The 22,938-nt window shown below is 38.9% G+C and overlaps 1 protein-coding gene across 25 annotated transcripts in view; it reads left to right on the forward strand.

The window, feature by feature from the left end:
• The window catches only part of ELF2 (E74 like ETS transcription factor 2), a 95,797-nt gene extending 76,097 nt beyond the window's left edge, over positions 1-19,700 (forward strand). For 10 of the 25 annotated variants that reach the window (XM_072755222.1, XM_072755229.1, XM_072755223.1 and 7 more), the window contains 7 exons: positions 7,866-7,979; positions 9,482-9,655; positions 12,247-12,285; positions 12,655-12,741; positions 15,693-15,885; positions 16,726-17,070; positions 17,467-19,700. In XM_072755222.1, coding sequence (XP_072611323.1) covers positions 7,866-7,979; positions 9,482-9,655; positions 12,247-12,285; positions 12,655-12,741; positions 15,693-15,885; positions 16,726-17,070; positions 17,467-18,094 — 1,580 coding nt within the window. In that variant the 3' untranslated portion in view covers positions 18,095-19,700. Of the gene's footprint in view, positions 1-191; positions 7,557-7,865; positions 7,980-9,481; positions 9,656-12,246; positions 12,286-12,654; positions 12,742-15,692; positions 15,886-16,725; positions 17,071-17,466 lie in introns of those variants that run through there. The other 15 variants (XM_072755226.1, XM_072755227.1, XM_026018475.2 and 12 more) reach the window with 7 other exon arrangements.
• The last annotated feature ends 3,238 nt before the right edge of the window (positions 19,701-22,938 follow it).

Genomic DNA, 22,938 nt, shown 5'->3' on the forward strand with positions numbered 1-22,938 from the left:
CGGGGGCGGCGGTCCCGGGGGAGGACGCGGACGACGGCGCGGGGCGGCACGTTGACCGGGGCGCACGGGGGCGCGGGCGGGCGGGCGGCGGCGGCGGCGGCGCGGGGAGCCGGGGAGCCGGGGAGCCGGGGCGCCGAGCGGCCCCGAGCGGCCCCGCGCGGCCCCGCTGCCCTCCGCTCCCCTCCGCTCCCCTCCCCTCCCCCAGGCCTCCCACCGCAGCGGAAGCGCCGCGCAGAGGACGGCCCGGCGCCGATTGACGGGCCGCGGGTCCCAATCTGCTCGCCGACAGGTTCCAGGCGAGAACGCTGGCCGCGGGGGGCGGGCCCGGGCGCTCGCCGGCCAATGGCGGCGGGGCGGGAGCGAGGCTGACAATGCACGCCTGGAATTGGAGGGAAGAGCAGTGTAAACACGGAAGTGGCCGCCGTGGGGGATGTGCGGCGGCGGCGGCGGCGGCGGAAGGGCCCGCGCCGGGGGGACCCCTGCACCGTCGGGGGGGCGGCCTCGCAGCAGGACTTTGAGCCGGGCGGGGCGGTGTGGGGCGCGCAGCGGCCGGCCTCGCAGCCTGTAGCGCGTCCCATCCCACGACTCAGAAGGCCCCAAGGAAAAGAAAGTCACAGTGCGCGGCGCGGCCCCTGCAGCACGTTTCCCGGTTATTTCGGGCACGAGCAGGAACTCCAGGATCGGGAAGGAAGACCTTGGGGTCCTGCGTGCACGTTGGGTCGGTTAACGCGGGCACATGGCTCCAGGGCCGGTGGAGGTGCCTGCGCCCGTGGGTCGCCCCGGGGAGCCCCGAGCCTCGGCAGGTTCCGGGCTGACGTTGCCAGCGAAGGTGCCGCTTCGGCGAGCGTCGGAATCGGGAATCGGGAAGCGGAGCGGCCGCAGGTGCCTGCGGGGAGCGCAGCCTGTGTCTCCCGTCCGGGGAGGGCGGCTGCTGGCTTCTGAGGTTGAGCGTCGTCGTCCGGCCCTGGCGCACCGCCTCAGCGTCTGGGGACCTCAGCAGCTGAAGTGTCCTCTGGGATAGTAGTGTCCCGTGAGGGGTGTCTCACAGTCGTGTTGAGGTTGCTTCTCCTCCATCCATGTGGCCCCTGCCGTAGAAGGACCCTGAGGCAGGCCTGCTGACGGCCCCGTGCTGGGAAGGAAGGTGGCCGAGGAGGAGAACCACGGCTCTCGCTCAGTAAAAGTTCATGTTGCCGCCAGTGTCCGGGATGTCGGGAGACGCATGTCTGTGAAGGTTGTACGTGTGGAATAGAATGGTGCCCCCCCCCCCCGGGGCTGTGTGTTAGGCTTGGTTCTTCCTCACAGAGCCGTAAATCTCCCTAGTACGGAAATGCTGATACCACTACAGTGATGGCTGGAATGGCTTGATTCCTAGTGCTCCGATGACTGATGTTAATGAAGACTTACCGAGGCCATAAGCTTTAGGTTGAATATTGGCAGCATAACTGTTGCTTCTAAGCAATTACAAAGCACTTAATATTACCACTGCTGTATTGTTACATTAGGGTACCAGGGGATATACTTTTGCTGTTAATTTTCCTTCTTTTGAGGCTTAACGATCAACTTTAGTTATCAGCTTCAGCTTTAGTTACCAGCATTTTATTTTTTATTTTTTTGCTGTCAGAAGAGTCTGAGTTAAGAATGAAATAAATAAGCTTGTTCATTAAAGATCACTTATTTCAACATACAAAATACTTTTGTGGTGAAGACTTGACACATTTTGTGAAACTTTGACTTACACCGTGATGTATGAGAAAGAGCCTTGACCTGAAGTCAGGAGAGGAGGATCGCATCTCACTGTCACGGAACTAGCTCTGTGTTAGTGACTTAACTTCTTTAACGCTTCATATTTTGGTAAAAGGTCAAGATTGGCTAGGTGATCTCTACATAACTTTTAAGGCTCTAAAATTATAAGTCATTTCAGTAATTTAATGGAAAGTGAAGGCTTCTTTTTTCTTTCTGGATTTTTTACATTACATGGTGTGAATGAGGTGTGTCTGTAAGGTCATTACATAATTGGGAGGTTCGTTTCTGCTAGCCAGTGTTTGTGCCAAATTGGAACTTGCAGCCAGATCGGTCTATACATTGAGTGAGACTAGGATACAGTTTTGGATCATCTTCATATATGTATACATAAAAGTTATATATATATATATATCATATATGTATATATACAAACACATAGTTAATCTTTCATATATAACAGATTACAGGAAAAACATGCCTATAGGGAAAAAGTCTTTATGTGACAGTATTGTGTACCTATGATCTAGATTTCCTGGAAGATTTTCAGTTTAAAATGTTATGCCTTCTTGTTTTCAAGTGTACTTTCTTTGACTTGTTTCTTCTTTTTTTTGAGAAACTGAGAATTAAATTGGAGAATTTGAGAGTTGAGAGATACGGTCACCCAACTTTTGTTCTATTAGGTCGCTGTTATTAAATGGGAGGGAGGGAGTTTTCTGGAAATTTAGCTTAAGTATTTCAACTGATAAGACAAATCTCTCTAGTTTGTCAAAGTTCATTGTGAAATTTGAACTTGAAAATCTTATTTCCAGTTTACTGTAAATGGAAATATCTGGTATCAATCTTGAAAAGTTAAATTTGAAAACAATTTAGGGTGTGAAAAGATGAAGCATGTGTTGAAATAAAACTGGAAGAATGGCACTCACTTTTTATTTTTCAAGATCTATTTATTTTAGAGAGTGAGCGTGAACACAGCTGGGAGGGGCAGAGAGAGGGAGAGAAACTTCAGCAGACTCTGCTGAGTGAGCTTGGACTCCAACGGAGCCCAACGCGGGGCTCAATCTCACTACCCTGAGATAAGGAAGGACTTGAGCTGAAACCAAGAGTCGGAGGTTGAACTGACTGTGCCACCCAGGCCCCCAATTAAAAAAAAAAAAAAGAAAGAAAGAAAGAAAAAATAAATTATTTAAAAATGTGTTTAAGAAATTACTTTTCAGAAGTCATTGCAGTGTTATTAGTAAAATTCATGAAAAAAATGAGTCAAAGAGTAACATCAGTATTTAAGGACTCAATCAGGATAATTCAACATAAAACAATTTCCTTTAGAAACATGTGGCTAGTGGAGAAGGGCAGGCAGGAGCATGTTCTTGATAATTATTTAGATACCTTGTGTTATCTATAGCTTAAATGTTCAAAGGGATGCAAAGAAAGTATTTATGAAAAACTTGACAAAAAATCCTTTATGTGTAAGTGGACAAAGTGCTGCTGTACTTACGGAAAACAGAGTCATCATTTTTCATCTGTACACTTGTTCAGAAGCTAAAGCTTATAGAAACATGAGGATAGAATTGGGTGTTACTACTATGTTTGGTAATAAATTATAGCTGCAGTTCTTAAAGACTAAAATAAAATCTCTGATCTGAGGATCTGGGGAGTCCCCAGACTCTTTCAGGGAGTCTGTAAAGTCAGAATTGTCTTCATAATAATTCTAAGACATTATTTGCCTTTTCACTTTCAGAGTTTTCTAGAGGCGACGTGATTTGATTTTACAGGAAATTCAGTGAAGAAGCAAATAGGAATCCAACTGCTTTCTACCATGTATTAAAAAGATTTACCAAAAATGTACAACAAAGCTACTCACTAATTTTATTATAGAAAAGCTATCTTTTCATTAAATTACTTAAAAGTGTTGGGTTTATTATCTTAAATGAGTTGATAAATATTTTAATGTCTTCTTAATTTCAATTCCGAATAGAATAATGTCTAAAATCAGGACTTACATAAACAGAATCTCTTTGTGGTCCTCATTAGTTTGAGTGTGAAGGTTTCTTTTGACCAAAAAAGTTTGAGAGTAGCTGTATTGCAGTCTTGTTTGTTTGTTTGTTTGTTTTTTGGGTCTGCACTTTTCAGTACCATAGCCAGTAGCTATTGTATGTGTGGCTGAAAAACTGAATTTTTAATTAAAAAAAATTTTTAAATGTAAACTTAAAAACAAGCTGTGGTAAACTTTTATATTGATTACATCTTGAAGTGACAATAGTTTGGCTATCCTGGGTTAAAGGAAAGGCATTAATTTCAGTTTCCACTTTTTAAAATCTGGCTGTTGGATATTTGAAAATTATATGTGGCTCACGTATTTTCATCAGGCAGCTCTGTTTTAGAAAATAATTTTAGTTCCTTTTTCCTTTTAAACTTTTAAATTGTAACTATATTGATTAGAAAGTCAGAGAAACCAGAAAAGATGGAGTGTCCCAGAATTTCACCTTTCCTTCCCCCCCCACCCCCCCCTTTTTATTATATTCATTTGTATTCTTCACTCACCTATATGCCTTGGGCATTAGAAGATAAGCTGTGGTAAGTCAGGTGCCTGCTTCTGCCTGCTTGAGGGATGACCTTGTATTATTAGTTTATGGTCTTTTGCTTGTAGGGACATACTACTATCATTTAAGGAAGGGTTTTCTAATTTTTTTCCCATTGCTCAAATTAAATTGCTATTAATTTTTATTTTTGACTTTAAGAACTTTGTTATGAGCTAGATCCATTGCCAGTATTCTCTTCTGCAAAGCTGAGAGGTATGTCTCTTGTCAGACTTAATTACCAAGTTTGGTATTTTGTAACAGCTGTTGAGTGAGTCTGGAATAGTCTACCATACAAACACCAGTTGATTAGAAAGCTGGAAATGGAACAAGAAGACTTTTACCAATAGTAAAGGAGGACATGAGCAAATTTGATTTTTGGCACTATGATTAAAGTTAAAATTCTTTTGAAATTTATTTGATACCTTTATTTCTTCAAGAGGAATTGACCAGCAACACCAAGTACTACTCTTTAAGTAGAAAATGATACCTGTCAGATTACTTTTAGCTTCATTGTTTCTATTTTTAAAAGGAATTGCTCCCCCCCCCCCATTAATTTCATACACAGGTCTAAAAAGATACTAGTGAATCAAGTTTTAAGTAAGAGATAAGGATTTTTCAGGCCTTGCCTATAGTGTGCTTATTTGCTTCCTTGGATTGTACAACACTGTTAAATTCATGTTTATCCTTAAGAATTGTGCATAATTCTAGTTTAAATTGTACTTTAATTACTGAGTTAAATGAAACGAATTGAAAAATTTTCAAAAATTATCAAAAACTATTGACATATCAACAAAAATTTTTTTAAAGTGCTTTCTTTTTCAAATGGTGAAGTATTCTTGGAAACTGGTAGGTACACTATTGTAAATTGATCTAAGTATGAGCTGTTAGGTATTTATTCGCATGTGCTCAGAGTTACTTGATAAAAATGACAAAAAGTAGAATTAGAAAGCATCAAAAGCAAAAATCAGTGCTCTACTTAACAAGCTGTTAGCTTACAGAGTAAATTATTTTATACCTTTCGTTAGTTTTGAACTGTTTTATTTCCATTTGTGTTTTTGATACTACTGTTTGTTTCTGAACTATTAGTACAAGCCTCACAAGGCCAGAGATCCATTCACACATTTATCTTTCACATTTATAACACAGGGTCTGGCATATGTGGTAAATGCTCAACACCCAAATGTTGACTGTACATAGAGTACTAGATCTGATTGATAATATTCACAGAGAACGTATGCATTTTTTATATTCTCACCCTAAATTTAAAATACGAATTAATAAACTGCGTTCTTAAGTTTGTATGTGTTCTGTTTTACTCTGTAAATGTAAAATATCTCTGGGAAATAATATGTTGAATTTAGGGGGAAGGGGAATTTGAGGTCAGAGATAGGAGCAAGAAAATACACTTTTTAAGAAATGATTTCCAAGGACATGACTAACATGGAATCATGGTTTTATGAATGGGCCTCAAACTACATAAAAACCTGGGGCACCATTACTTGTAATTGTTAGGCATGCTTCATTTTGCTTATAACTGAAAACATTAAAAAACCTGGGTAAAATTCTCTTGCTGTATTATCAAGTCTTTGAAGCACTTATTTTAATATGGCAAGGTTTTTTAGGGTGTGTCTTAATACAATTACATAAGGAATTAGTTTACCCGGGATAGTTTATTAATAGCACCTAAGACAACACCTAAATTGCAACACAAGCAGACTTTAAAGAGAATGAAGTTCCTATAAAACCCTGAGAATTTGCTTTCCAGGGTTCTTTAGTATATGTGAGTATTGTGGGAAGCACTGAAAAAAATTCTTGAGAATGGTAATATATTTTATACTTACTAAGTTTCTTAAAGTTGAGCTAGAAGGACTGATTGAATCCTTTGCTTCAGTGAAGCTGCAGATAAGAGTAAGCAGGGTCACCTAAAGATAGATTTACTTAGAGGTTTGGCTGCCTCTCTGGAACTGTTTAGCTTTGAGCAGATTTCCATAAATGGAAAGAGCAACTGGAGAGACCCAGTACCTTGGTTGAGAGTGTGGATGATGTGCAACAGGTGGTAAAACAGTCGCTGGATTTTTTTTTTCTTTTCTTTTCTTTTCTTTTAATAAATGCTCTCCAAATGACTGCTGTTTAAGGCTTTATATTAGCATTTGGTGAATTTTATGATTAAGTAAATTTTCTTTTTCAATTTAAAGTTTGCTGGAAGCAGTTTCTAAAAATTTGTATCGTTAGTGTATAGAACTTGTGAATTTGTGATACAGTTTATAAGATATGTACAAATACTTCCTTTTAGTCTTTTTAGAGGACATCTTGAGAAAAATCTATCAAATTAAAAACTTACATATTCATGTTTCAGAACCAAGTAGAATATCCAATATTTTTAAGGTAATATCATTTATATAAGTTTGTGTTTGAATGGCCAGTTTCCCTGGGTTGTTCTTAACCTTAATATATAAAAGAAATCCTTGCGTGCCTGTTGTATTAAAAATCTACATTGGGAATTGTAGCAGATAATAAAGATGAAGTAAGATAGCCCCCACAACCTCAAGAAACTTAGAATCGTAACAGAACTGATAAATTATCACCATTTATTGAATTCTTATCCATCTGCCAGGCATTGTACATGTTTTTTTTATGAGTATTACCTCACTTAATTCTCACAACTGTATGAGGTTAAGTGATACTCCTCCGTTTTGGGAAAGAGGAAACTGAGCCTTACAAGAAATTAAATTGCTGGTCTAGGGTAACCTGTAAGTAGCAGAGTCTAGGACCCAACCTTGGACTTGAAAAGCCAAACGATCGCTGTATACTTGACTTTTTCACTAGTTATTCAAGCAGCACAGCATAATAGGGTAAGTGCTAAAAGGGTGTTACAGAAGGTGGCAGGATTGGAAAAGGCTTCAAGGAAAACAGACATAGCAAATTAAAAGCAAATTTAACAGACATTGCAAATTAAAAGCAAATTTATTGGGTAAAACCAGAAAAAAATTGAGTGAAGTCTTGAAGAAGAAGAGACAAAGTTATTGGGAATTGAGTTCCTGGGTATCTGGCGCTGTGCTGGTGCACTCACCTCTGAAGGTCTGTAAGAATCCGAGTAATTCGTTTAACTTAGGAAATGCATGTTTCTGACTGATTCTGCAAGTTCCTGCCCCTGATTTCAGTGGCTGTATGTATATCACGATACATCATTGACCTCCTGGGATTGTTCATCGCCAGCCATCCTCCCACCACCTCCAAGTTAGTTTTGCTCTAAAATTGATACAGGGTTCAGATTTCAAGGGTCTTTCTTTGGATAAGATTCAGAAGTTTCTCAGTAATCATTGCTTGATAATCAACATCCATTTTGCAAAGTATAGATACTAGTGATTTCGTTTTTATAATTATTTCTGTAAATAATTTATATGGACTGATATGTGTCAGTGACTTAATTTAGAGTTATCCACACAAGAACTAATTTGTTTTTCATAGAGTAATACGTTTTAATGTAGTCATGTATTCAGTGCATTTTTAATTGAGTAGAACTTCTTCTCCCCCCCCCCCCCCCAGTGGAAGCATCAGTTCATAGCAGTAATGCACACTGTACAGATAAGACAATTGAAGCTGCTGAAGCCCTGCTTCATATGGAATCTCCTACCTGCTTAAGGGATTCAAGAAGTCCTGGTATGTGACTTGTTCTTTTTTATATTAAACACGTCACATCACTTCGCATATCTACAGTGGGTTTTTTTCTTAAATACGCGGGGATTATCGTTGTTCTCAAGGTTTATTATTCATGAATACCTGTAGCAGCAGTAAATGATCTTTGTCAAAGTTCCCGAGTCTCACATACTTGATATACTTAATTTTTTTTTTTTATGATAAATGATACAGAAAATGCCCACCATAGACAGATAAATGTTTGTTAAATTGCTATTTTTTTATGCCGTTATGTCTTATTTCCTTAACTCTGGGTAAATTTATAATTTTGTAGTAATTATATAACCTTTGTAGTCAGTCCTTAAGGGAGTGGCAGGTGGGGGTGGGGAAGTTGTGTCCCGTAACTACTTTTCTATCTTGTATTCAGTGGTAAGTAGGCAGTAGCTCCAGGGAACCTTCCATGGTGGAGAGAGGAGATAGCTTCCACCATTTCCTCATACTCTCTCTCAGGCTGAGAGTTTCCTTCTCTTTTGGTCTCTTTTTCCTTAAGAGTGCCTTTGAGAGCCATTTTGCCCTCTAATTTTAATGCCCGAGTGTTAATTTGACTTAATTCAATAATATTGGCCCTTCTTATTAGAGGGATTTATAATAACTACCAAGAACAAGTGTACTTGTCAATTAGAATAGGAATGCCATGTATTATTCAGTGATGTGAGAAGAAAATCAGGGCATATTTGGTCAGTGTATTAATCCAGTTTTAGCACATGTGCTGCTGAAGCGAGCGCAGTCAATGTATTAGTCCACAGTAGTAGTATTAACTGTCTCTTATTTGAAATAGTAATGACATATCATGACTATTCAGGCACTTTGGAAGGAAGCTGGAGCAACACTGTTGTATCTAACAGAACACCAAATGGCAGTCTCTATGTACTGTTTTAGTGACCTAAGACATCAGGACTGTTATATTTGATAAAATTTTAGATATTGAAAGATGATATTCCTTGGGCTTTGATGAGCAGGTTTTTCTTTTCTTCATATTTTGAAATGATCTTGTAAGTGCTTTCTTTTCACTGGAGACACATAAGAATGTTTTTAATTTTATACCATGTGCATGTGTTACCTAGTTAGAGAATAATGGTGGGCAGTAGTGGGAAGGAAAGTGACTGTTAAAGAACTCACTATTATTCCATTATTTTATTTCCAAATGTTTTCCCAATTGTAAGAATAACTCAGAAGTCTTCTACAGTAAGCTTGAAAGTATGTAAAAATGTGAAGAAAGGGGGTGATTCCTCATGACCCCCTACCTTACCTATGGGATTAACATTTTCCTTCAAGGTGATTTTCTTTGCATTTATTTCCTAACATACTTTAAACTGTATTACATGTTCAGCAAAGTAACTTCAGGCTCTTACCCTACTTTGATGAATTGTTAAATAAGCCTCACCTCTATTAAATATTGAATTGTCCACATGAGAAAAAGTACTAATGGGGGTGGGAAATTTTAATATTTCAACTTTTTTTTATAGTGGAAGTGTTTGTCCCTCCTTGTGTATCAACTCCAGAATTTATCCATGCTGCTATGAGGCCAGATGTCATTACAGAAACCGTAGTGGAGGTGTCAACTGAAGAATCTGAACCAATGGATACCTCTCCTATTCCTACATCACCAGATAGCCATGAACCAATGAAAAAGAAAAAAGGTAGAGTATATTTACAGATTTCCAGAAAAGTGGGTGAAATATCTTTCCCCCCATCGGGGAACTTAGGAAACATATGCTGTAGATTTATGATTGATGTTATCTTTACCTAGGTATTCTCAAAGTATCAATCAATTGAGATTTTAATTTTGTGTTAAGATGTTCATACTGTTTAAAGGAGTTAGTATTTGAGCTCTAAAGGAAGTTGCCTGCAAATAGAATTCTAACGAGTGTTGGACAAGCAGAAGGAAGATCAGAGATTCACTGCTTGTCTGCTTTCTGATCTTTTTAGGGTACTTGGTTATTTTTTTAAAAACATTTTATTTTTTAACTTTTTCTATTTTTCATCTTATCTTCCCACTCTTTTTGTGGGCTTTACAATAAAAAGCCCAATGCTGTTTTCTCCCCTGTACCTTCTGTCTTAATTAAAACACCCAAGGTCACCAACAAGGACTTTTAAGTGGAATAAACTCACCAGTGGGTAAAGAGCATTTCATTTCCACTTACTGTTTGACTCCTGCTGAAACTTCTCCTCACTCGATCCTGAAGGGTGAGGTCGAAGGCCCCTCACACCTCCAACAGCACTAGGAGATGGGCAGCAAGTGGGTCCTTTTCCTGTCTGAATCAGAAGTAAAACTTGAAAGAAATAAAATTCTGTATAAATGAGTACTCCTCTAATTCCACTGTCTTCTGTATCTTTATTTCACATGTTAGAAATCAAAGGCAAAAGTAAAAAAACTTGTGTTAGAAATAATGGTATTTTCTTTCATTTGTTAGAGGTATTTCAAATTGTTGTGGTGGTGTTGGGTCTGTGCTCCTTATTGTGAGGGACAGAGTGAAGAATAAGGTTTGAGTCTCTTCCCTCCTGTATTTTGTGAGATTACATGTATTTTGTGAGAGGTATGACCGAGAGAATTTTGAAGGAAGGATTACTTGCTGCTGTAAATGTTTAAAAAAAAAAAAAAAAAGGGCAAACATATTAATAGTCCTGTTTACCCACTTCCTCACTATCACCTTTGGCTGGTTGTATTTGATAGGAGCTATTAAAAAATATTTAGAAAAATCTAAAAATTATTTTTTTAGGGGGTGGGGGGCACACAGAGAGAGAATCTCAAGCAGGCTCCATGCCCGAGGCAGGGCTTGGTCTCAAGACTCTGAAATCAGGACCCTGGCCGAAATCCAGAGTTGGACACTTAGCTGAATGACCCATCCATGTGCCCCAGGAAATTTTTAGATTTAAAAGAAGATGAAATCAAGACCATAAAAAGCTGGGAACCAAAACCTCTAGATAAATAAATTGATCTGCCTATGTGGTCTGATATAAACCAGGAAATGATTTGCCAATTTAATATTAATTTTATTTATTTGAAAATAGATGATCTTAATGATCATTTAGAAATTATTTATAATGTATATATAAATATACATATATTATGTATTTATTTGTGCTTAAGTTCATTTGGGACGTGCAAAGTTAGGTTACTTTTTAAACTTTTTATTTAAACTCAATTTTAGAGCTTCTGATATACTAATGTGTGTTGTGACTCTGCGAGAGAAGATAACATGCAGTGTTCTAAAGTTAATTTGACTGTAGAACCTTGTTTCTTACTCATGAATAAACTAGATCTTAAGAAGTATGATTTAGGAAATACTGCTTTATATGAAAATAAATTAGGCCTTTTAGGGCTAACGTTTTGATGAAAGAAGTTGAAGGGTTTTTTTTTGTTGTTTTTTTTTTTTTTTTTTTTTTTTTGCTTGAGTCTTATCACTGATTGATTTATACTCTGTAAATTAAGAAATTAATTTCTGTTCTAATAAAGGAGACCAGAGAAACTTTCCATTTTTATTTTTGCCAAAGCACACTTCTTACTGATTAGTTACCATAATGAAATCCGAGAATATAATAGCTGTGTATTTTGAAATAGATTAAAACACTTTGATTTTTAGGTATTTATTTAGCTGTAAATACACTCGGCTAATGAAGAGCAGAGTGACATCAGAAATCCCAGATGTATGACAGTCACCAAATTAGTAATAATATACTCAATCTGCAAATTATAATAAACTCGACTATTCCCAGCCTTTCTGGAGGCTTCCCCTCGTCAGCCAGCATTCTTTTACCAGTGCTGAGGATTGAAAACAAGGCATTTTCAGCCTTATGCCTTCTTTGGTATAATTATAGCTTTTGCTTTTCCTTTCATTGTGGATGCTAGTCTGTCTGAGAGAACCTTACGGTAGAAGTGAAGAGAAGCGAAAGGAAGGGCACACTTGGGACGCCTGCATGGCTTGGTGGTTGAGCATCTGCCTTGGGCTCAGGGCGTGATCCCGGCCGGGGTCCTGGGATCGAGTCCCACACATCGGGCCCCCCGCGAGGAGCCTGCTTCTCTGCCTCTCTCTGTGGGTCTCTCGTGAATAAGTCAAGTTTTATAAAAGGGCACACTTATTAAATATGGGAGATAATTTTTTTTATCCGTATAATGTACCTGCATATCAAGGTGGGGAAATTTGAACACTTATGCTTAAATTCTGGTGAATTGATTGGCTCAGAGCAGTTGAGTGTTTAAAATAATATTTTTTACTTTTCCTCGTTTGAGCTCAAAGGGCCTCGCAGATTATCAGATCCTCTGCAATAGGTAGGTAAAGCTTTTTCTAACAATCCTGTAGAACAGAAAAGAAAAAAGTTTTGTTCTAGAATTTGTTTCCCTTGCTATACATTATTGGAAGAGGTTTAGCAAATTGAGGCTCTGACCGAGTAAATAATAGGTTGGTAGCACCTGACTTGCCATATACACTGAAATTACTGCCAACTAACTGCTGTAATCTAAAATTACAGAAGTGCTTTTAATGCTCCTTTTAAATGCAACTTTTTGTATACACACTGAGCATATTAATCCACAAATTAGTGTCCAATTTCATGAGTAATGTGTTATCAAAGAGTCTGCTAATCATGCTTCTATTATTTTTCCTGTTTTCAATGTGTGGTTTCAATCTTATTTTTTCAGTTGGCCGTAAACCAAAGACCCAGCAATCACCAATTTCCAATGGGTCTCCTGAGTTAGGTATAAAGAAGAAACCCAGAGAAGGAAAAGGTAATTTGGGGAGGGCTGTTTTGGAGGTTGAGATGATCGTTTTTTTTCAGTTGACATTTTTTGCATTTGTAAGAAACTTTGTGAAGACCATTATTTCCAGTACATGTACAGGTGAAGTACTGTCTTTGGTAGTAGTAGTATCCTTAATCAGAGATATATATGAGCATTGCCTCGGGGAGCTTTTTCCCAGTTCCTACCCCACTGACATTCTATAGCCATAGATATACACTGCAGGGGAATAAAAGGTAGTAGGCATTTGTGTTTGGAAAAGGCCATCTAACATGCAGTCTGGGGATGGCCGGGTGGCCCAGTGGTTGGAGCGTCTGCCTTTGGCTCTGGTTGTGATCCCTGGGCCCTGGGATCAAGTCCCACATGGGGCTCCCAAAGGGGAGCCTGTTTCTCCCTCTGCCTGCGTCTCTTGTGAATAAACAAAATCTTTGTAAATAAATAAATAGATAGATAGATAGATAGCAGACTGATGCACAGCCTTCTTAAGAGCCATTGTTCTAAGAACAATGGGAGGTACATGTGTATAACAGCACTCCTCTTCACATAGAGCCACTTGGAATTGTAGATTTATAACTAAGAGTGATTTCTAATACCTAATTTTTTCACTGATAGAAGTAATGCAAGAATTCTCAAGGCAAGTTGAATTCAGTCTCCTAGTCAACCAATTTCAGTCATACCGGGAATCAGAAAAAAAACCTTACCATATTTTGGCTTTAGAATTTATTTTATTTTCATTAAAATCAAATTAATGACAAGCCTCCCACATTCTGCACTCTTAATTTGTTAGATGATTTAAGGTAGTGTTTTAATCATGGTTTTAGGTATGTTCTGATAATCAGAATTTATCATTTCTGTGAATGTTTTTAGACTAATATTTAATAGATAGATTTTGGATTAATATATTCAGGTTTATTCTGTCCTCAACAGATGGTCTTATATCTACTCTTAAATAATTAAATCAAAAATTAAATCTCTGGGGGAGAAAAAAAAAGTTCTATTAAGTCTATCGAGAAATTTAGAACAAAAAAAAAATACAGTTACATTTAACTGTTAACTTATTCAGGAACTAATAAAATTCAACATAGGATAAATTTAGGATATTTTTCTGTCTTTGGTCATTTTACATTTCTAACATCTTAGGTTTTGTCTTTTATGTTGAAAACTTTAAAACTTGCATAATTGTATTAAATATTAGATAAACTGTAAGTCTGTAGTTATTTTATTGTGTTGCTTAACACTGGAGAAACATATTGTGATGACCTGTTTTTGCCAAAGTTTCAGTCTTGTATCATCAAACTTGAGGCGATTAAAAATTAAAAATCTAATAGGGGGCATCTGGCTGGTTCAGTCAGTAGAACATGCGACTCTTGATCATGAGGGTTGTAAGTTCAAGCCCCTTGTTGAGTATAGGAGTACTTAAAAATCTTAAGGAAAAAAGATCCAGTGTTTCTTCTGTAAAATATCAATCTAAATGCTGATAATGTTCTCCTTAAAATGAGATAGAGAACTTTGAGTTTTAACTTGAGGGTGGGAACTGGGGTGGAGTGAGTATCCAAAGAGAACCGGAGGAGTGTTGTTGAGGGTTTTTTTTTTTGGTCTGTTTTTTTAAGATTCCATTTATTTGAGAGAGTGCAAGAGAGCACAAGCAGGGGGTGGGGAGTGGGCAGGGGGTGTTGGGAGAGGGAGAAGCAGGCTCCCTGCTGATGTGAAGCTCCATCCCAGGACTCTGGGATCACCACCTGAACGTAAAGGCAGATGCTTAACCGACTGAGCCACCACCCAGGCACCCTGGGGCCAAGTTTTAAATGCTTTTCTGTATCCTCTACTACACTTAAGCATATAGTGTATGATGAATAAGTATGTTATTTTGCAGAAATACCTCATTTTCAGATTTGGATAGTCATGTGATCAAATGTTATAGTTAGCATTTGATGAATGCTCGACTAGTTAAAGGAGTTGCTGTGTTACTTTAATGCTGAAGCACAAACGTATTTACTCAACTGTTCATATATATATGATGAAATCCTAATATATATTGCTGGTCTGCATTGTGACCAGTAGAAAGAGATTAGCAATAAAAAAAAAGAACCCGCCAATTTTTAGAGGTGGGAGGTCTCCGTGATAATCAAATCCAAATTAACTAGTAGTCCAGAGGGTAATGGAAAGCTGTTTAAAGAGTCATGGGTAATTTGTACTAATTTGTACGCTAGGCACTTCAGAGTTCCTGCATAATGGTGAATCAAAGAAAAATATGTTTTGGGGTACCTGGTTATCTCATTTGGTGGGGCATGTGACTCTTGATCTTGGGCTTCCAGCCCCATGTTGAGTGTGGAGATTACTTAAAACCTGAAAGAAAATTAAAATAGGTTTCTTTTAAAGACACTAGGACTGATGTCTACAAGTTTTGCAGATTTCACTGTGTATTGCTTGCCTTTTCAGCAAATAAGTGCTTTTTGATGAATTTTGATCATGGAATTGGGGCTTATATAACAAACATACTGGTGCAAATTTAATTCATGGTTTATATCTGTGTAAATTAATAAACTGGAAAATTCTGTTTAATTCAGGTTCACTTTGTGTTACGCATTATGCCTTTGCCTCGCCTTTACTGAACTCAATTTAGGATAAGGTGATGCATAATAGTACAAAATCCAGGACCTCTATTATATTAGTATCATAACTATTAGTGACTATAAATACTTGCTTTTTGTTGTTGTTGAGAGAGAGGACAAGTGGAGGTGGGGTGGGGGGTGGGGGGAGAATCTTAAGCAGGCTGCACACCCAGTGCAGAGCCTGACATGGGGCTTAATCTCAGAACTCTGAGGTCATGATCTGCAGAAAACAAGAGTTGGATGCTTAACTGAACTACCCAAGTGTCCCTGAATATTTGCTTTTAATTATATTAATGAATTTTTAACCAATGTCTTTTCATTTCTTCAAAGGAAACACAACCTATCTGTGGGAGTTTCTTTTAGATCTACTCCAGGATAAAAATACTTGTCCTCGGTATATTAAGTGGACCCAGAGAGAAAAAGGCATATTCAAGCTTGTGGATTCAAAGGCCGTCTCTAAACTTTGGGGAAAGCATAAGAACAAGCCAGATATGAACTATGAAACTATGGGACGAGCTCTGAGGTAGGAATACAAGGAAATGAATTTTTAAACAAAACCTACTTGCCTCTGTATTATCTATTAATTGTTTAATAGAAAAGCTCTGAAAACCTAACCTTTTTCTAACTTTGAATTTTGGGGGATATTCTAGAGGAGTTCTTGGACTTGGAGGTAGATGGAGATAAAGATTTTGGTCTAGATGTCTGAAATCTCAGCCATCATTGGAAAAATGTGTCTTAACACTTAGGACTGTTCCTTAATCAAGAAGTTGGAAGGCCTTTAAGAAAATTAAACCCAGATGAAATAATAGTTTCCAATACAGCTTTTCAGTTCTTGTGGACTTATCTTAATAGGAAAATTTCTCTGAAGTTTTGTCAGTTTTTGAGAAACCCACAAAACTGCAGTGTAGATGGCTTCTAATTAGGGATGTTTGTAAATGGACACATAGTTTATAGGACAGTATTCACATGTCCCACAGATTTACCTGTTTAAGCAGAGCTTAATTTTTCTATATAATGTCAGATTATTCTTATAACCTGTATAAATAGAGTTGAATTTTTGCTGATGCTGTAAGGTACAATAAAATATTCAGTATTTAGTTTGAATTATTTCCTTTAAGAAAGAGAACTTTTTAGCTACTTTATAGACCTAAAGTTTTAAAGGACCTTTGGTACCAGGTTCCACCTGCATTCCTAGCCAGATTCTTAGCCTTTTAAACAACCCAGCCAATAAGAGCTCCTTCTCATCTCTAACAGGAATAAGCGAATGTTTCTACATGGTGGGGTTTTTTTTTTTTTTTTTTTTTTTGGGCGGTGTGTGTAAAATATAATACACTAGATTCATTTAGTACTGTCTCCATTACAGGTATTATTACCAAAGGGGTATTCTTGCAAAGGTCGAAGGACAGAGGCTTGTCTATCAGTTCAAGGATATGCCCAAAAACATAGTGGTCATAGATGATGACAAAAGTGAAACTTGTAATGAAGATTTAGCAGCAGCTACTGATGAAAAGTCATTAGAACGAGTATCACTGTCTGCAGAGAGTCTCCTGAAAGCAGCTTCTGTTCGTGGTGGCAAAAACTCATCTCTAAACTGCTCCAGAGCAGAGAAAGGTGTAGCTAGAGTTGTGAATATCACTTCCCCTGGTCATGATACTCCATCCAGGTGTCCTACTACCACCGCATCTGTGTCAGCAACAACAGCTCCAAGGTCAGTGAAGGAAACTACTTGTGTTTATTTCTTAGCAAGTTCTTTAGCAAAAAACGATTATGTTCCCTTTTTACCGTTAGCAGCGTAAGAATCTACTGTCGTCAAGACTTTGAAAAGTGCTTGATGTTTAAAAAAAAAAAAAGTGCTTGATCTTTTAAATGTATTTTATTTTGTTAAAGTAGAGGTCTCAACTAACTTGAATTGGTTTTTTATGGTTTTACAGATGGAACTTAATATGGGCAGCATTTTAAAAATATATTTCATGATGTCTCATATTCTAAATGGTCATATACCTGTAAAATTTGGGAACATTCCTTCTGTACATTAGATTTGCATCATCTTTTTGCTCAAAAAACCTATTGTTTAACATTGAATCCACTTTTTTGAATCTACCAGGACAGTTCGTGTGGCAATGCAAGTACCTGTTGTAATGACATCGTTGGGTCAGAAAATCTCGACTGTGGCAGTTCAGTCAGTTAATGCAGGTGCACCATTGATAACCAGCACTAGTCCCACAACAGCAACCTCTCCAAAGGTAGTTATTCAGACAATCCCTACTGTGATGCCAGCCTCTTCTGAAAATGGAGACAAAATCACCATGCAGCCTGCCAAAATTATCACCATCCCAGCTACACAACTTGCACAGTGTCAACTGCAGACAAAGTCCAATCTGACTGGGTCAGGAAGCATTAACATTGTCGGAACCCCGCTGGCTGTGAGAGCACTTACCCCCGTTTCAATAGCCCACGGTACACCTGTAATGAGACTCTCAGTGCCTACCCAACAGGCATCTGGCCAGACTCCCCCGCGAGTTATCAGTGCGGTCATAAAAGGGCCAGAGGTAAAATCAGAAGCGGTGGCAAAAAAGCAAGAACATGACGTGAAAACTTTGCAGCTGGTACAAGAAGAAAAACCGGCAGATGGAAATAAGACAGTGACCCACGTAGTGGTTGTCAGTGCGCCTTCAGCTATTGCCCTTCCTGTAACTATGAAAACGGAAGGACTGGTGACATGTGAGAAATGAAAGAGCAGCTCTGCCGTGGGCTTTAGACTGTTAGTGGGAGTACTAACATAAATGTTCCCAAGGGAGGTCATCAAGAAAAGTCAAAAGACTTTAAAACATTTTTAATGCATATAAGAAAACAATCAGACTTACTGGAAATAAATTACCTATCCCATGTTTCAGTGGGAAATGAACGTACATACGGAGATGCTGACAGAAAACTGCCTCTTACAGTAGTAGGAAACAACTGAATCCTGTCGACGAGGAGGAGGAGGAGGATTGAAAGGGACCAAGCAACTCACTACAATAGCAAGTTACACTAAGACTTGGAACACTAACATTCTGTAAGAGGTTCTATAGTTTTCAGCGGGGAGGGGTTGGGATGGGTGATCTCGTTGTTACATATAGCAATTTTTGATGCATTTTATATGCATACCAGCAATTATTACTGTGTTCACACAGAACTCACTTAACTGGTGCTATGTGAAGACTGCTAATATAGGTATTTTAGAATGTGAATTGAAAATGGATCCAAAAGCTTTTCAGAAAGAGGATAGCAAAAAAAGATCTAGTGCGATTTTTTTTTATATCATATAGCTTAAGCTGATTTAAAACAAAGGCCTTAGACTAATTTTCAGTTTTCTTTATTGAAATAAGCTAATGGCTTGTTTGTGTAAAGCTTTTTTATTAAAAGAAAAAATTTAAAAATCTTGTACCTAGCACAGTATTGTTATAGAATTTACATGTAACATTTTATATGGTAGTTTTAAGTCTGTCAGTTTCTTAATTGTGGACAAATTAACAGTTGGCTCTGGCCTTTTGCTGTAACCTGCCTGTGTCACTCACTTAGCCCTGGCATCTGTGCAGACATATCAGTTTCAGTTCTTCTGTCACTTGGACGTTCAGGCTCAGCATGAATTTTTGTCAGGTAGCTCTAATACCTGGTGTTTTCGTTTGTTTTTGTTTTCCTTCCTTCCCTTTTTTTTTTTTTTTTTTTTTTTAGTTGAAGTTTAAGAGGGAAAGTACCAGTGTTCAGATTTGAACTATAATAGTTTGTATATTCAACATTTGAAGTATATTCTATTTTGTTGTACTCTTGTTTCAAAGTGTATTCAAGTAGGTTTTCTGAAATATAGAAACGAAATTTATGTTGTGTTTTGGTCTCTGGTATTTATAACAATACTCAAAAGTAGTATAGAGACACCGTTTTAGTTAAGAAGTCTTATTTCTCCTTCCCTACTGTGTGAAGAAATTTTCCTTGTTTTGTTCCATTACATCAATATCTGGCAAATATTTGCATGTTGCCACTTATTTTCTATCATGAACTATACTGTTCTATTTACCATAATGAGTTTATTATTTTAATGTTGGCCACACTTAAAGAATTTGTATTTCAAATCAGACCAGTTACTCCTCAACCAGACCTCTGGAGGGTTAAGAAGATCAAGTAATACCCTAGCCCTTTTACAAACTTAGCAAATGGAGGTACCGGAGGGATTACACGAACTTCCTAATTTCACACCAAATTAGGGCCTGTGACTCTACATCTTAATGCTCTTTCTACTACAAAGAAAAGTTGTCTATTTTTACATCTTTTAGAAATTAAATAAACTGATACTTAATGTTTTGTGGCCTTCAGTTGTGCATTTGATCAGATACTAATACTTAGGTCGACAGAGATTTTTTTATGACAGCACCCTCTGTACTTGTCTTTTCCATAAACATACCTGATGGTACTTTTCAATAAAAGCTCAAAGAAAAACTCCATTCTTATCCCATTTGGGAATTAAGCTCAAATTCTACCTACTTTTAAAACATTTCCTAAATATTTATTTCAGTTTTCTCTTCTCTAGTCCTCCTGTCTCCCATATTTTTAGAGGGCAAAGAGTAAATAGCTTACACCATACCTACACCTCTCCCCAAATGCTGACCGGACTGAACGCTCAGACGTGTCCTGGTTTTGGTAACACATCTGCTAAGAATCTAAGTCCGTTGCCGTGGAGGACAGCTAACGGGACTCAATACTGTGTGAATAATGCCCATCCGCAATGTATTTCTAATCGGTTCTAACTGGGGTAGGTTATCTCCACCTCTCTTCCTAGACATTTTTCTGTCTCTTTAAGTACACCTGAGGTCTAAATTTGGAAACAGATGTAAACAGTACGTACGGATCGGAGTGTTTCTGCGGATTATCAGTGGTAAGGCTTTTGGTCTTAACCCGTCCAAACTGTAAACCACTGTAGCTTACATTTGCTTTTTGTCCAGTATCTTAGAGAACTAAAAACAGTAGCTTGAAGCCACTATGTATTCCAGCCTCACTTAGGGCCTTTGAACCATCACCAGCAGTCTGTTCGCTTATTCCCTAGGTCTTCTTCCAGCAACAGCTCCGGCCTTACTGCCGGCCTTACCCAAATGACCAGTTTACCTTTTAAAGAGAAGGTGGAGGTCACGAGCTGTGAACTCCCCCCACTTCTGGACCCTTTACCCTAAGAGCATCTACTCACTCTGGCATCCATCCTTACCCACCTGTTTCAGGAAGGAGGCAGGCGTGTCTTCCTCCTGTACTCAGCCTTTCCTCTCCCTTTCACACCTTCTTGGTCTCCTTGTTCCAACAAGTTTTATAGCTATTACTCTCTCTTCAGGTAGCTGAATCCTGGCTCAGAGAAACAGTTCTCATTAAAGCCCAACAATCCAGTAGTAAAATCAAACAGACGCTTCATTTTTTTATGTGATCTTGTGTGTCAGCCTACTTCTTAAAAATCCTTTGGTTTTCCACGACATCCTCCTCCTGGTTTACTTCAGTCGTCTGAGTCTGCTTTGCTCTCCCCTTCAGCTTCCCATTTAGCGTTAATGCTTTGCAAGATTCTGTCTGTGGGTCTCTTCAGAGAGTACTTGCAAGAATTAAATGGATATATTGAGGACTTAGAGCCAGTGCCTGGCATATAGCAATCACTCAAAGTGTTTACTATCATGATTTCACTTCAACTTAATGGTTAGATAATTTCATCCATGCCTGTGGTTTCCACTCCCAAACGTGTTCTAGCCTAGGGTTTTAAGGCTCAGATGGGTTTATCTAATTGCCTAGGATTTTGTTTCCTCCTGAATGACCTCCGTTCTAAAATCTGTTCTTACCTCAGTAAATGACAATTTTACATGCAGCCCATTACTCACGCCACACACAAAAACCCGTACCACTCTAGACAACTTACTTCCTACCTCCAGTCATTCATCAAATCTTACTGATGGTACGTTTACATAGCTTCCTTCCCCAATCCCCCCTACCTTCGCTGTCTGTCCTCTTATGAAGCCTCCCTCTAATCCGTTTCTCATGCTACAAGTTGAGCGCATTCTAAAATGCCGATTTTGTCACTCCTCTGCAATTGCTTTACATTCTTCAATGGCGGGACAGCCTGGGTGGCTCAACCGTTTTGAGTGTCTGCCTTGGGCTCAGGGCGTGACCCCAGAGTCCCGGGATGAGTCCCGCATCGGGGTCCTCACAGGGAGCCTGCTTCTCCCTTTGCGTGTGTCTCTGCCTGTGTGTGTGTCTCATGAATAAATAAATCTAAAAAAAAAAAAACCAAAAAACCCTTCAATGGCATCTCTTCCTGAAAAAGTCTAAGTCCTTTGATCCGGCCTCTGCCCACCTTCCCAAGCCTTATTCTCTTTATTAAAAAAAAAAAAAAAAAAAAAAAAAAAAAAAAAAAAAAAAAAGGCCTTATTTATTTGAGAACAAGTGAGCAAGGGCATACAAGCAGGGGAGAGCCCAGAGGAGCAGGGAGCCCAGTGTAGGACTCGATCCCAGGATCTCAGAATCATGACCTGAGCCGATTGAGTCACCCAGGTGCCCCTCTTGCTGCTCTTTTAGTCGTCTCTGGCCTACAGACATTCCAGGCACCTGTACCTCACTGGGCCCTACCATGGATAGCTACTCTCTAGACCATTCTGCTTTCACTGAGATAGGAGTTCACTTGATTTACGGAGTTAGAAGTGACAGACATCAAAATAAAAATTTCTGAAATAGGCTTGAAAACACCCAGATTGCAGAGTGGTCCACTTTGAATTCTGAATCTAGTGACTAAGAGGTATAAAGTATGTGAAGATGAGGGTTAGAGGGAGGAACAGGAACCTGCAGGGAAATGAAGGGCTGTTGGCAGAGAATTAAAGCACAAAGGAGGGAACATTTCCAGATGGGGTGGGTGGCGCTATCAAGGATAGCAGGAAGGGCTAAGTGAGTAAGAGTTTAAAAAAAAAAAAAAAAAAAAAAAAAAAGCCAGAGGTTGATATGAAAATAAAAGGGCAGTCCCAGTACGGAGATGGCCTTGGCAGCAGGTAGGGGAGGGGCACCCGGTACATCCCCATTTGCTAGCCTCACACCTTGCAGTACTTCACCATGGAGAAGGCAGCTCTGATCACTGTATATATAAAAAGTCGTGTGTAAGCTACGACCAGCTAAACTTCTACACAAAGACCACCTCTGGGCTTTGGGGTTATTTACGAAGTATCCTAAGCTCCTCTTATTTGAAGTCACCTGGCCTGCTCCAAACAGGAGTAATAACCCTACCCTAGTTCCACAAGTGTCACTGCACCTTCTCCCCGTTACTACAGCTTTGACCCACTCCTAACACAACCCCTCTGTAGTTGTGATTTATCTGGACTTCAGCCCTCTGTTACGATCATGTCCCCCATTATTAAGACCAACCGTATCCTGCAGGAGAGCGGCACACAGTGATGCCCGTCCAAAGGACAACGAGGTTACTATTCACCCTTTCAGGTGTGCTGATTGGCCTTTCTGCACCATCCTTCCGAGGCTTTGAAACCTCAATGGCAGCAGGGAAATGGACTGGATTCTCATCTATTTTACTTTT

This window comes from Vulpes vulpes, chromosome 4, assembly GCF_048418805.1.
Source record: "Vulpes vulpes isolate BD-2025 chromosome 4, VulVul3, whole genome shotgun sequence".
NCBI classification, from domain to species: Eukaryota; Metazoa; Chordata; class Mammalia; order Carnivora; family Canidae; genus Vulpes; species Vulpes vulpes.